Raw genomic sequence first — 12926 nt, forward strand, 5'->3', positions numbered from 1 at the left:
GTTGTCACCCTGGCCAAGCCGTGGCTGCACTATGTCACCATCTGCTGTCTGCTTCTCTCCCAGGAGCATGAGCTCCTGAGGGCAAGGGCAGGATCAATTTCTATTTCTCTCTTTGTAATCCTAGCTCCCAGCACCTGTCCACACAGCAGGTACTTGGTAAATGTGTGTCGAATAAACAAATAATAGCATTTTCAAGAGGAAACCGAAAGAAAAAAAGGGTTAAAAGAGGCAACTCTGTTTTCACTAAAAAGGGAATTGCCAATAAACAGGGAAAGAGTGTGTATCTGATTCCAAGCAAGAACCTTGAAAATAAATCTCCCCAAGATAGAGAGGGTTTTTTTTTTAAACAAAAGATGCTAATTTTGAAAAGGCTGGTAGTACTATTGACTCTAGAAAAAGTAATTCTGAACTCAAAACCACAATGTGACCAAGTAAAACTCCAAAAATAGAAAATGATGATGCTTGGAACACATGATTGGATTTATTTTCCCTCGATGTAGAGAAGGTTGCAAGGAAATCTAAATTATCCATCATACTTAAGTCTGGCCAGGGTCAGCTGGTAGCGTCTGATCACTCAGCAGAATTTCATCTAATGGATTGAAAGTTGGTGGAGAATACTTAACGGGGAATCCAGTGCACTAAGATCATCCGTCAGTTGTGATTATTAGCTTAATCAGAGTGATTTGTAACATACACGCTAGGATATCCAAATGAGCATTGTTCTCAAAGTAGTGTCCTTGAGAGACCATGACATTTTTTTCAGTGATGCTGCCACAGAAACACTTTAATGTCTCCTCTTCCAGAGTCATCTTCAGAGTTGTTCATGGGCCATCCAAGATCTGAAAGAAGAAACTCGCAAAAGACTATATTTATTCTGGGTTGTTCCAATGAGAAAACTAAACTATATTGGATGATTTTTCGAGATCAGTTTCAACACAATAGAAAGATGAATTTTCTAACGATTTAAGCCATCCAAAAATGGAATGAATTTTTGGTAACATACAATTTTCACTGAAAGTATTCAAGCAAACACTTAATGACCGCTTATAGAAGTGATGAAAAGAAGATTAATATATTTCAAAGTCATTTTGAAAGCTGAGAATTTGTGATTCAAAGAATATCTGAGTGATTATTTTATGGTCATACTACACGTGTATTATAATCTGCATGCATCAAGTCCCTACTTCTCCAGGTCTGTGCTCAAATGTCACCTTATTGCAGAGAGCTTTCCTATGTGAAATATGAGCCCCACTATCTTCTTTATTCCCTCTTACCCTGTTCTATTTCTCCCCATATAGCCTCTGTCTGATATGTCCTGTATTTTCTTGTTTATTTAGATATTGTTTGTCTCCCCCAACTAGAATGTAAGTTCCATGAAGGGAGGGACTTTGCTGGTTTTCTTCTCTGCTCTAACTCTAGCACCTAAATTATAGTCTGGCACATAGGGTGTGTTTAATAAATTATCTAATAAAAATAATATGAAAATGTTAGAGAAAAATTACAAACACGAGAGAGGAGAAAGTAAAACAAACTTCCATTAATTTATACCCTCAGATTCACACAGTGGTCAACATATCCTATGTGCCCGCTTCAGCAATACGTAATTCCTGAGGAAAGGAGCTTGTGCTATCACTTGCATGTACTTTCTTCTCATCTGTTTTTTTCCCAAAGAACACACAGGTTTTTATATAATTGTAGTCATTGTTCATCATTTTACGTAAATGTCATTATACAGTTGAATAACTCACCTTATTCACCAGATTTGGCTAGAATGACTTGATGTCATTTCCAAAACTCAAACCAATTTTCGCATAAAAAGATGTGTTACCACTGAGGCTACACAAAGATATATGCTACAGGCCATAAAAAAACCAATGAACTCATCATTTCTAATTTCATAATCATCTCTCTTATTGTTGAGTGAAATGAATCATAGTTATTTTTGGAGGTAGAATACCATAATGAGTTAAGATCATAACAGTTAGCCAAAACATTCTTGCAAAAGAAAAAAGTTGGAGGACTTACAATTCCTGATTTCAATAGGTACTACAAACCTATAGTAATTAAGACCATGTGATCTTGGCATAAGAAAATAGACACATAGACCCATAGAACACAACTGACTGTCCAGAAATAACATTTATGGCCAATTAATTTTCCACAAAGGCATCAACACAATTCAATAGGGTAAAGCAGGGTCTTTTCCAAAAAAAATGTGCTAAGACAATTGGACATGTTCCTGTAAAAACATGAAATTAGACCCTGATCTTACACATGTGCAAATATTAAGTCAAAAGGGTAATAGACCTAAACATAAATCCTAAAACTATAAAACTCTTAGAAGAAGACACAGGAGCAGTTCTCTCCGATCTTGGGTTAAGAAAAGATTTCTTAGTTATATTATTAAAAGTTCATTCAATAGGAGGAAAAATTGACAAATAGGACTTCATCAAAATCAAAAGCATTTGCTCTTCAAAAGACAATCTACAGAATGGGAGAAAATATCTGCAAATTATATATTGCATCCAGAATATATAAAATCAGAATATATAAAGAACTCTTGAAACCCAATAATAAGACAACCCAATTTAAAAATGAGTATAAGATCGAATAGTTATTTTACCAAAGTAGGTACAAGGTGGCTAATAAATACATGAAATGATGCTCAACATCATTACTTATTAAAGGAATGAAAATTAAAACTACAATGAGATCTCATTTCACATCTACTGAAATGGCTATAATCAGAAAGACAAGCAACAACAAATTAGGATGCGGAGAAACTGGAACTCTCATCGTTGCTGATAGGAGTGTAAATAGGTATTGCCATTTTGGAAAATAATTTGGCAGTTTCTTGAAAAGGTCAATGTCAACTTACCATATAACTGAGCAATTCCACTACTAAATATCTACCCAAAAGAAATGGAAATATATGGCTACACCAAGACTTTCATGTAAATATTCATAGAAGCATTGTTTATAATAACCCAAACCTGGAAACAACCCAAATATTCACCCACTGCTGAACGTATAAACAAAATATCGTATATTATACATGTATTGATAAAACGTATTTTTACACACACTTGAACAGATATTTATTTATCTGTATGCTAAGATGAAGACTTGTAAACCATGTATATATTTTACCACAGTCATAAGAATATGGGTATACACATAATTTCAAATTAGCATATCTTCAGTTTTTGGCCCAGATACAAATCTAGATTCAAATTCTAGCTCCACCACTTCTTAGCTCTGTAGCTCTGGGCTAGTTACTTAATCTTGCTGAGTTGATACTAGTAAAATCAGGGTAATTATATATACCTTACAGGATTGTAGAATTAAAGGGGATAAAATATATAAAATGCTTAACACTAGCCCAGCACAGGGTCAGTTCTTAATAAATCATACCCAGTATTATTATTTGTCTCTTTTGAGTTTCATTTACAAACGCAGTTGTTGCCTAACACTCTTGGTTGAGAAGAAAGAAGCCATTTTGTGCAGTGGAGAAAGCCACTTCTGCTCTTCTAGCCGTCTGACTTCAAATTTTTCCATTAATCTCTCAGATGCTCAGTTGCCGAAATCTGTAAAGGAGAATAATGTTAGATATCTCACAGGATGTGTTATGATTAAGAAAATTATATTAAAGTGCTTTGTGAGCTGCAAAATACAATAAACGTATAAAGCGCCATATTATTATAGCCTTCTGTTCCCATGAATGCCACCCACAATTTGTTTTTAGGAGAACCTGAATAACTACTCATAGAGCGATGTGTAGTCATTTTTCAACCTCTAGGATTATAATGAAAGAATCTTTTCATGGCCCTGGTGGCAGCGAGTCATTTTCAAAATAAATTTTATTCTCCTGTTGTTTAAATACAAAGTAAGAACTGGGTTACTCTCGATGTGAAACACACTCTGCCTGCCCTCATGAGCTATCAGTCTCAGCTAAATATGTCCCTGGCCAGTGTGTTAATAATCCCCACTGGTTCCGAGACCTCCTTCCACCAGCGAGGTGACATTCTTTGTGTTCAAATGTCCAGCTGACGTCTGCTGCTTAAAACAGCCCATGCTTTCACCCCTCTCTGCATTGTCACAGCCCTGCCTCTCCGCTCTTAAAAGGCTATCGCAGCCACTCCTAGCACCAGTTGCTGACCAGCCTGCCCACCTGCCTCCCTGACTGCTGCGGGCTGCCTTGAATGCCCGGTTCTTCAAGCTCCTTGTGGGTCTGACAAAACAGGGACCATGTCTACCTTTGGCTACAGGAGAGGACTTAGCAAATATGAATCCATCGATGAGGACGAACTCCTCGCTTCCCTGTCAGCTGAGGAGCTGAAGGAGCTAGAGAGGGAGTTGGAAGACATTGAACCTGATCGCAACCTTCCCGTGGGGCTAAGGCAAAAGAGTCTGACGGAGAAAACCCCCACAGGGACATTCAGCAGGGAGGCGCTGATGGCCTATTGGGAAAAGGAGTCCCAAAAACTCTTGGAGAAGGAGAGGCTGGGGGAGTGTGGAAAGGTAGGCTCTCAGGATTATTTCCTCTCTCCTCCCACCCCCCAACCCCCCACCCCAAACCCAAGAACCTGTTGTCTCTAACTTTTCAGTTCTCATCACTGTTCTTTTTTTATAATCCATTTGTACCTGCTCTGAAAAATTTCTCAAGCTGAAATGGTCCTGTAAATTCTGTGGCCACCCAGTGGATCATACATGTAAAATTCTTAGCTGGGGTTCTATGATTGACTAAAGATGAGATCTTCAAGAGGAAAAGAATTCACAAGCAAGGCATGGGTTTACATATTTTGCCAAATATAAGTTTAATTTGAGTTATAAGTTGGGGATGTGGAATAATATCTGTTTCTGACTATATATATATATAGATATATATATATATCTATATATATATAGAAGTTAAGTAAATTTGTTTTCTTCTATAAAGACAAAAATGGGTACTACTCTGGTTGCTCTGACTGTGATGGTGGCCGTAGTAAAAATAATTCTTTTTCACCAATATCCAGAAGTGTAGGGTGGTGGGAAGTATGCAGAGCTGAGAGTCGGGGGGCCTTATTTCTAGTACCTGCTCTATCCCTAAGTTGTTAGACCTTGAACAGATAGTCAGTCACTTCTGCAAGATTCTCTTTCCTATCTGTCCATGTAGGGAGTTGAATCCAGCATTTCTTTTGTGAATCAAGAACCCTTTTGAGATTTGGATAAGTTACAGACTTACTTTAAGAAAATGTGCCTGTGCTTGTGCATGCATATGCAAACTGTTACACAGAATTTCAAATGACAATGCACATCCCTTAACCCACCTGAGGACGCAGGTGAAACACGCCTGCGTAGATGATCTCTAAGATTCCTTCCTACTTTATAAGGGTGATTCTGAGGTCAGGAAATGTGCTTATATTAGAGCTCAGATCTATTAAGCTCTTGGTCTCTGCCGAGTACAAAGTTACTTTGAATTTGCCAAATGAATCATTAACAGAAGAAAGTTCAAAAGACTAGGCTCTTGGAGAATAGTCATGGCAGTAAGAATGTTAATTTAGCAAATTCCTGAATCCGTGGAAGAACACAGGTCAGGAGCAACAGTTCAAAGCCCCTGTGCTCCACAGGAGTCATCTAAAATCAGAGCGTCCTGAAGCCAATGGCCAGACTTCCACAGCACTAATCCAGGCGCCCATAGATATCTTGATGACAGGGTGTGAGGGCCCCAGGGGTAGCAAGACACGTGTGAGCTTTGTCCATGTCAGTCATCGCAGGAAGGGCCACTGGGATCAGGCCAGGGTCTGCCAAGGCCAAGGTGGCCACCCACACTGAGGGGCTGCAGGAGGAGGTGAGAAAGGAGGACACACATGACGGCCCAGGGTTTGGGCTGGTCAATTCCTCCACAACCGTGATTTTTAGAGGTCTTTTTTTTTCAATGGGGACTGTGTGTCAAAAAACATGATAAAATACATAAAATGTGACATTTTTATTACAGTTCTTAAAAAGAATTTCCTTCATAAAAAGAGTAAAATTGCCTCAGAATATCCAGGACAGACAGCCATTATAGTACTACCCCACAAAGGCATTTTAATGTCATGATGTCTTGAGATCAGTGGGAAACAAAGGGCAAAGCTGGTTGTCAGCTGTTGATGAAACCCACTGGATCCTGCCAAAGGTTTTGCCGATCCCTGCCAATGGCTTATCAGCTCAATGAGAGAGGCCGCCGTGTTGAGGAACTTTGATTCCTTTCTCGGCTAGTTAACTTGTCTCCCACTACACTTTCTCTGCTGGCCATCTGTCTCTGAAGTCACAAGGAGTGCTGAGCAGAAGCTTGCCAGTGGAGGGTGTCAATCCATTCCCACCACAGGAAAAGCAGCTGACCAGTGGCGGGGGGTGGGGGGGGGGGGCGTGGCGACGGGGACAGCCACATAAGTGAAGAGCAGCGCAGTATGCATCGTGAGGAGGCGGGGGGCGGGGGGGGGTCGTGCTTCTCAGGCTACTGGCTCTGTAAAGGCTTAAGAAAATCATGTTCAACGTCTGCCGAATGACAGAACACAGGTTCACACAAACTGATGCTGCGTTAGAGCTCCAAGGGGCCTTAGAGACCCAAGGATCCAGCTCCCCTTGCTTGAGCATCTGCTGGGTCTCAGGCCTAGATGTAAATGAGTTTGCTTACATTATTTCATTGACTTCTTACCTTCTGCACATGACAACTAAGACTAGGAGAGATTGAGAAACTCATTTGAAGTTAACAGCTTCTAAGTAGAGCTGAAATTCAAACCAAGCTCTGTTGGCACAAAGACTGTGAGTCTCAAGACACGGGTGCCCAACCATGAGCATTGCCTGGGAACTTCTTAGAACTGCTGCTTCTAGGGCTCCCCCAGACCTGCAGAATGAGGAACTCTGGGAGTGGGGCCCTGCAATCTGTGGGCTCACAAGCCATCCCGGTGATTGCGACACACACTATAGTCTGAGGACCACTCAACTAAACTGTAGTTTCTCTGAGACCCCCAGAGGATGAGTGATTTGTCTAAAGTCAACCAGCTCTTTAAGAGTAGACCAAAAGCAGAACTGAAAACTGAGCCTCTTGCTTCCTTGTTCATGTAGTGATGCCAAGGAGGTGAGAAGGAGAATTGGTTGGCCACCCCCTTCTTGTCACTTTCTCTGTTCCCTAGGTGCACCAACATCCACCTTCTGCCTATTCCCCTCAGCACCACATGCCTTACTGCCTCCCCTCACCCCTGTTCCCACCAGAATCAGGGTTAACCCAGAGCAGCAGCAGCCCAAGCCCTGGAAGTGTGCAGTCAGTACAAATGCTGGGGTAGTTTCGAAAGTAAAAAAGAACGTTTTTTGCATCCTCCTATCTTCCCTCTCTCGACACCTTTCTCCCTTTTGATGTTCTTCTTTCAGATCTCCCTTTCCTAGAGTGGTAACCATTTCAGACCGTCTGGGACTGTTGAGATTTTAGACCGAACAATCCTGCCTCCTGGGATACCTTTCAGAGTCAGGCAAACCGGGACAGCTGGTCACCTGACCGCACCCAGCCCTGTCGGTCCCACTCTCCGAATCAGTGAGCGAATCATACACGATCCTGTCCTCACTCCTTTGGGAAAAATGACAAGCCTTAAAATAGATACTTTACTGGGGGAAGTAAAACGCCCTGCATGCACAGCTCAAGGATAACTTGAGGGGTGTCAAAGAAGGCTTTCTGGAAGGAGTGTCATTTAGATGTTACATGACAACTTGTTGCTGGATAACAATTTCAGATATTGTCTCCCCAGGTACATTTCGAGAGGAAAACACCTCTTGCAGATAGAGCCTAAAGGTCTTGACAAAACCAAAGGGAGTAAAATTTAATGGTGGCATGAAAGCCAGTATCTCTCGATTTTGAGATGGACCCCTTTCCTCCAAATACTGAAACGGCTAAAAACACACACACATAAACTCACAGGCACACACACAGGCACACATGGACTAGAATGATATGAAAATATACAAAGGGATTTGAGGTGAGATGGGGATGGGGAGAAGCCAGCGTACGATTCTTTCTTTCCTTCAGCTGCTGTAACCCACTTACCCCACTGCTGGGCATATGCGGCCTCCTCTCCCACCTCATATACACCAAGAGGCTCGGCTAAAGCCACATTCTTTCTCTTATGTTTTTGGGTTGTGACTTGCAGCCAGCTGCCACCAAACAGGCCCCCCCCCCAACACAGATGCACAAACACACAGACACACACAGACACACACACACAGTAGCCCTCTCCCACTTGCTCCTGGAGAAGTGGATAAATTAAGACTGGACAAGCCACCCAGGAGGGGCTGACCCCTTCCCCAGGCCATCACTTGCTGCCTGCCACTCTAAACAAGCAGATACCGGAGGCTGTTTTGTGAGAGCAACTGGGCAAATAACCTGGAGCCCAGGGCAGTGTTTCCAAGCTCATTCCACAGCCTCGGGCAGCAGGAGCTCTGTTTCCAAGGTAGAGGGAAGAATCAAGGCTTTGGGGACAAAGGAGGGACTCTGGGCTTTACAGAAGACAAAGAGAGGACTAAAAAGATAGCATTGGGGGAAAAATCAGACTCCGTCAGCAATTTCCAGATTGTTTTTTATCAGGAAAGATAGCAAGGAGAAGAGAAAGAAGGGTCAATTGGGCTTCTTGCCACAGAGTCTTGCAAACGGGAAAGACAAAGATAGAATGAAATTGTGTTTGCCTGAAAGCCTTTCGTGATTGATACATGCTGAATAATTGAAGACCCTCAGGCTGAGGCGATGGCTTGCTTCAAGATTTTCTACTGTTCTCTGCTGTTCCACCCTACGGTTGGAATCTAGTTAGTGCCAAGGGCAATGATTATCTCTCTCACTTCGTGTCTTCTGCAGTCTGTCTCATTTAACCCTGCACAAGCGTGAGATTTCAAGTCGATTCACTGAAAAAGGTGACGGGACATCTTTCCGCATAGAGCTGGGTTTTAGCCTGCTGCTGCCTTGGACAGCAGCCCTGCCCCAAGGCTTCCTTTCCCAGAGCAGGGACAAGGACAGCAGCACCTTGCAGGTGGTGTGAGGTCCCCAAGACCCTGTGCTAGGCTCTACCTCAGAGGTAGATTAAATGTTGGAGGAGCAAATGATGCCCCCGCCTCTGTCTACACCGAGATGGGGGTGGGCAGAGAGCACTTGGCTCCTGTCACATCTGCTATAGGAGGCAAATCTGGGGAAGAAGTTTTGTATGTTAAAAAAGGGAACCCATTAACACGTTGTTTATTTTTATTTTCATTAATTTGCTTGAGATGGAGAAATAAGGAAGGACAGAGGAGTGATTCCAGAAGGGAAGCTTGAATTTGTTAAATTGTAAGCAGACTAGGAGTCAAATAGTTCCGAATAGGTAGTTAAGAGAATAAAAAATTTATCAAGGGTTTTCCAAAGCTGAAGTTCCAACATATTTGTTCAATTGGCAAAACGATCACAAATTTTTATTCAAGAAATCGAATTCTGCATATTTATTTTGCAGAAAATAAAAGAAATGTTTATAGAAAAAGCTGTTGAACTTTAAGCAATGAAATGTTAACCTTGGTCACCTGAGCTAGAGAGCTCAAAAGCAGATTAACTTTTTCCTTATATACTTTTCTATTACTTGCTATGTGTTATTTTTCTTTATTTTTGAATATAATTAGCATATAACATAGTATTCATTTTAGATGCACCACATGAACATTTGATACATGTATTGCAAAACTGTGTTACTTTTGCAAATTAAAAAATTGTGCTTAAAAAGGACAAACATAATGATGATAACATGCTCTTTAGGTTGCAGAAGAGGACAGAGAGGAGAGTGAGGAAGAGCTGATCTTTACTGAAAGTAACAGTGAGGTTTCTGAGGAAGTGTACACTGCAGAGGAGGAAGACCAGGAGGAGGAGGAAGAGGAAGAGGAGGAAGACGACAGCGAGGAAGAGGAAAGAACGACTGAAAACAAGAAAGGTATCAATGGAACTGTAAATTATGATAGTGTCAATTCTGACAACTCTAGGCCAAAGACATTTAAAAGTCAAATAGAAAACATAACTTTGAGCAGTGACCACAGCAGAAGAAACACAGAGTCGCCGGCTGCCATTCACCCTTGCGGAAACCCTACGGTGATCGAGGATGCTTTGGAAAAAATTAAAAACAACGACCCTGACACCACAGAAGTCAATTTGAACAATATCGAGAACATCACCTCACAGACCCTTACCCGCTTCGCTGAGGCCCTCAAGGGCAACGCGGTGGTGAAGACCTTCAGTCTGGCCAACACACACGCCGATGACAGCGCGGCCATGGCCATTGCCGAAATGCTCAAGGTCAACAAGCACATCACCAGCGTCAACATCGAGTCCAACTTCATCACGGGCAAGGGGATCCTGGCCATCATGAGAGCTCTGCAGCACAACACCGTGCTCACGGAGCTGCGCTTCCACAACCAGAGGCATATCATGGGCAGCCAGGTGGAGATGGAGATCGTCAAGCTGCTGAGGGAAAACACCACACTGCTGAGGCTGGGCTACCATTTTGAGCTTCCAGGACCAAGAATGAGCATGACGAGCCTCTTGACGAGAAATATGGATAAACAGAGGCAGAAGCGGATGCAGGAGCAAAAACAGCAAGAGGGATGTGATGGAGGATCCAACCTTAGGACCAAAGTCTGGCAAAGAGGAACGCCTGGCTCTTCACCTTATGCATCTCCCAGGCACTCTCCTTGGTCATCTCCCAAACTTCCCAAGAAAGCCCAAACTGTGAGGAGCCGTCCTCAGTCTCCTGTAGTCCCACCTGCTCCCCCACCCCCTCCTCCTCCTCCCCCGCCGCCTCCTCCTCCCCAAAGGCTGCCACCTCCTCCTCCACCTCCACCTCCTCCACTCCCAGAGAAAAAGCTTATCACCAGAAACATTGCAGAAGTCATCAAACAACAGGAGAGTGCCCAGCGGGCATTACAAAATGGACAGAAAAAGAAAAAAGGCAAAAAGGGTAAGAAACAGCCCAACAATATCCTAAAGGAAATAAAAAATTCCCTGAGGTCAGTGCAAGAAAAGAAAACGGAAGACAGTTCCCGACCTTCGACCCCACAGAGATCAGCTCATGAGAATCTCATGGAAGCCATTCGGGGAAGCAGCATAAAACAGCTAAGGCGGGTAAGTAACCCAAGAGCAGACAGCCAGGCGCAGATTTAGTAAACGGGTCGGCCTTCATTGCAAAGCAGTATCAAGGTTGACTCCCAAAATACATATAAATATTTTAAATATTTTAGTATGCAAGACAAGCATACTGAGTTTGGGACCTCAGGAGCATGTCACCAGAGAGCACATTTCCATTCGAGAGGTGTGCCTGGGCCACCTTCTCAGCCTCTCTGTCTTTATAGGGCCAAGTTCACTTTAAGACACTCCAACATATAAAAACCCTAATTTCCTTAATAGGAAAGGCAGGGAGTATAATCTACATTCCAAAAAAGATTCATCACTTGTCAAAAATTTTACCACCGAGTTGCAAGTGATTTAAAACCTAATTTATAATAAAAAACTTGAATACCAAGCAGCATTAATCTATATGAGTTCTTCTCAGAGAATACTGCTAGACACATACCCTACAGATACATTTGACTTTATCATTTGTGTTGTTTTTATTGAAAGAAAATGCCCTATTTTTGTAGGTGGAAGTTCCAGAAGCCCTGCGATAAAAACATGACCTTTAGAAGAGGATGCAGAATTATTCAGTGGTATCAAATAAAATGCCTTGTGAGATGTGTCTAAGTACCTTCTTCAATTTGAAATGTTCTCTGACTATAAAAATAGCCTCACCTATTAATTCCAAAGAGAATTTTAAGAAACAATCAGCATGTTTCTTCTGTAAATATGAAAATAAACTTCTTTTTTATGTCATGAGATTTGTATTGGCAAGAAGCAGTTTATTTAAAGATGCTCTTATATCCCTGGATGTGTTGGTAACTCTGAGCTGTAACGAGTTAATGAAATGGGCTGTTATTTTTGTAATCCCAATAAATTTGGATTGAAGTTTTTTGTGTTTTTTTTAAAACAAACTAATATTTTTTTGTGAGTTGATATTCACATCTGTTAGGTGTGTTTGTAACATGGCTATTAAAAATATTACATTCTTACACCAAAAGGGCTTGAGTCCTTAACATTTGCCTTTCTTTGTTTTCTCATATCCGAGAAAATCTGATTGGAACTCTTTTGAAAGGTCTGGAATCAAGAACTTTCTTAAAAGTCTTTTTGGTAGATAAAACCCATGAAAAGACCCCAAAGTGGCCATTATAATCTTGAATGCATGGATGTTAGACCCAGGATGTCAGCTGACACTCCCACATTCCCATAAGGCCGAAAGGTACCCAGAAGTAATTCAATCTTTTATAATTAAAATCAAGTATTTCTGGAAGAATAAACATTGAAAGTTAGAAAATATCTTGGTTGAGAGGAGATAAGCGCTAGAGGAATGCCTGGAAGACAGGCCCCCTGAGTTCAGAGCTATCTTGTGGCTGAGGCTAACGGTTCACCATTCAAGTCTCCTTTTGAACTCTCTGCGGATGAGCCTTAGTTCAGTGAGTCTCAGCCTTCTTGTGCCCTACACAATCCTAGTGATGTCAAAATGCACCACACCCCCTCAGAGACAAGTGCACTTGTGTTTGCAATCCCCACCAATCATTCGAACCAGCCCCTCTCACTCAAGAAAGATCTAAATTCAGATAAGAGAAAGACACATCAGAGATTACTTCATTCCACTCCAGTGCTCCACTCCAATTTATGAAAACTAAAAATCTCTTCTAAAGTCCTTTGTATTAACTATGATTAGCAGCGTTTCCTTTGTGCCCTACAGGGTATAACAGTCGTCTTGGTAAGCTCTCTGGGCCACCCATTCAATAATTGTTTGCTTCACATACAAAGCTTTGGATTATCTCCTATCAAG

The 12926-nt window shown here is 41.8% G+C and overlaps 1 protein-coding gene and 1 long non-coding RNA gene across 3 annotated transcripts; one reads left to right on the plus strand and one right to left on the minus strand.

Moving 5' to 3' along the window:
- Positions 1 to 456: 456 nt before the first annotated feature.
- On the minus strand, positions 457 to 3927 carry LOC139045566 (uncharacterized). Of its 2 annotated transcripts, none has more exons than XR_011504221.1 (2): positions 3752 to 3927; positions 457 to 3587 (listed from the first exon to the last, which is right to left on the minus strand). It is a non-coding gene; the product is annotated as an uncharacterized lncRNA (long non-coding RNA). The 2 variants fall into 2 exon arrangements; XR_011504220.1 differs by having other exon boundaries at positions 3733 to 3927.
- Positions 3928 to 4014: 87 nt separating this feature from the next.
- LMOD2 (leiomodin 2) lies at positions 4015 to 12016 on the plus strand. Its single transcript, XM_044758415.2, has 3 exons — positions 4015 to 4521; positions 9785 to 11140; positions 11656 to 12016. Exons 1-3 carry the CDS (start codon positions 4249 to 4251, stop codon positions 11680 to 11682), a joined length of 1656 nt encoding a protein of 551 aa, XP_044614350.2. The 5' UTR covers positions 4015 to 4248; the 3' UTR covers positions 11683 to 12016.
- Positions 12017 to 12926: the final 910 nt, after the last annotated feature.

This window comes from Equus asinus, chromosome 1, assembly GCF_041296235.1.
Source record: "Equus asinus isolate D_3611 breed Donkey chromosome 1, EquAss-T2T_v2, whole genome shotgun sequence".
Classification (NCBI taxonomy): domain Eukaryota; kingdom Metazoa; phylum Chordata; class Mammalia; order Perissodactyla; family Equidae; genus Equus; species Equus asinus.

Bases quoted from the DNA above. Each gene is read 5' to 3' on its own strand.
- LMOD2 (XM_044758415.2), top strand. From the start codon at position 4,249: ATGTCTACCTTTGGCTACAGGAGAGGACTTAGCAAATATGAATCCATC. The intron at 4,522-9,784 runs GTAGGCTCTCAG...CATGCTCTTTAG, and splicing joins GGCTGGGGGAGTGTGGAAAG to GTTGCAGAAGAGGACAGAGA. The intron at 11,141-11,655 runs GTAAGTAACCCA...CTATTTTTGTAG, and splicing joins GCATAAAACAGCTAAGGCGG to GTGGAAGTTCCAGAAGCCCT.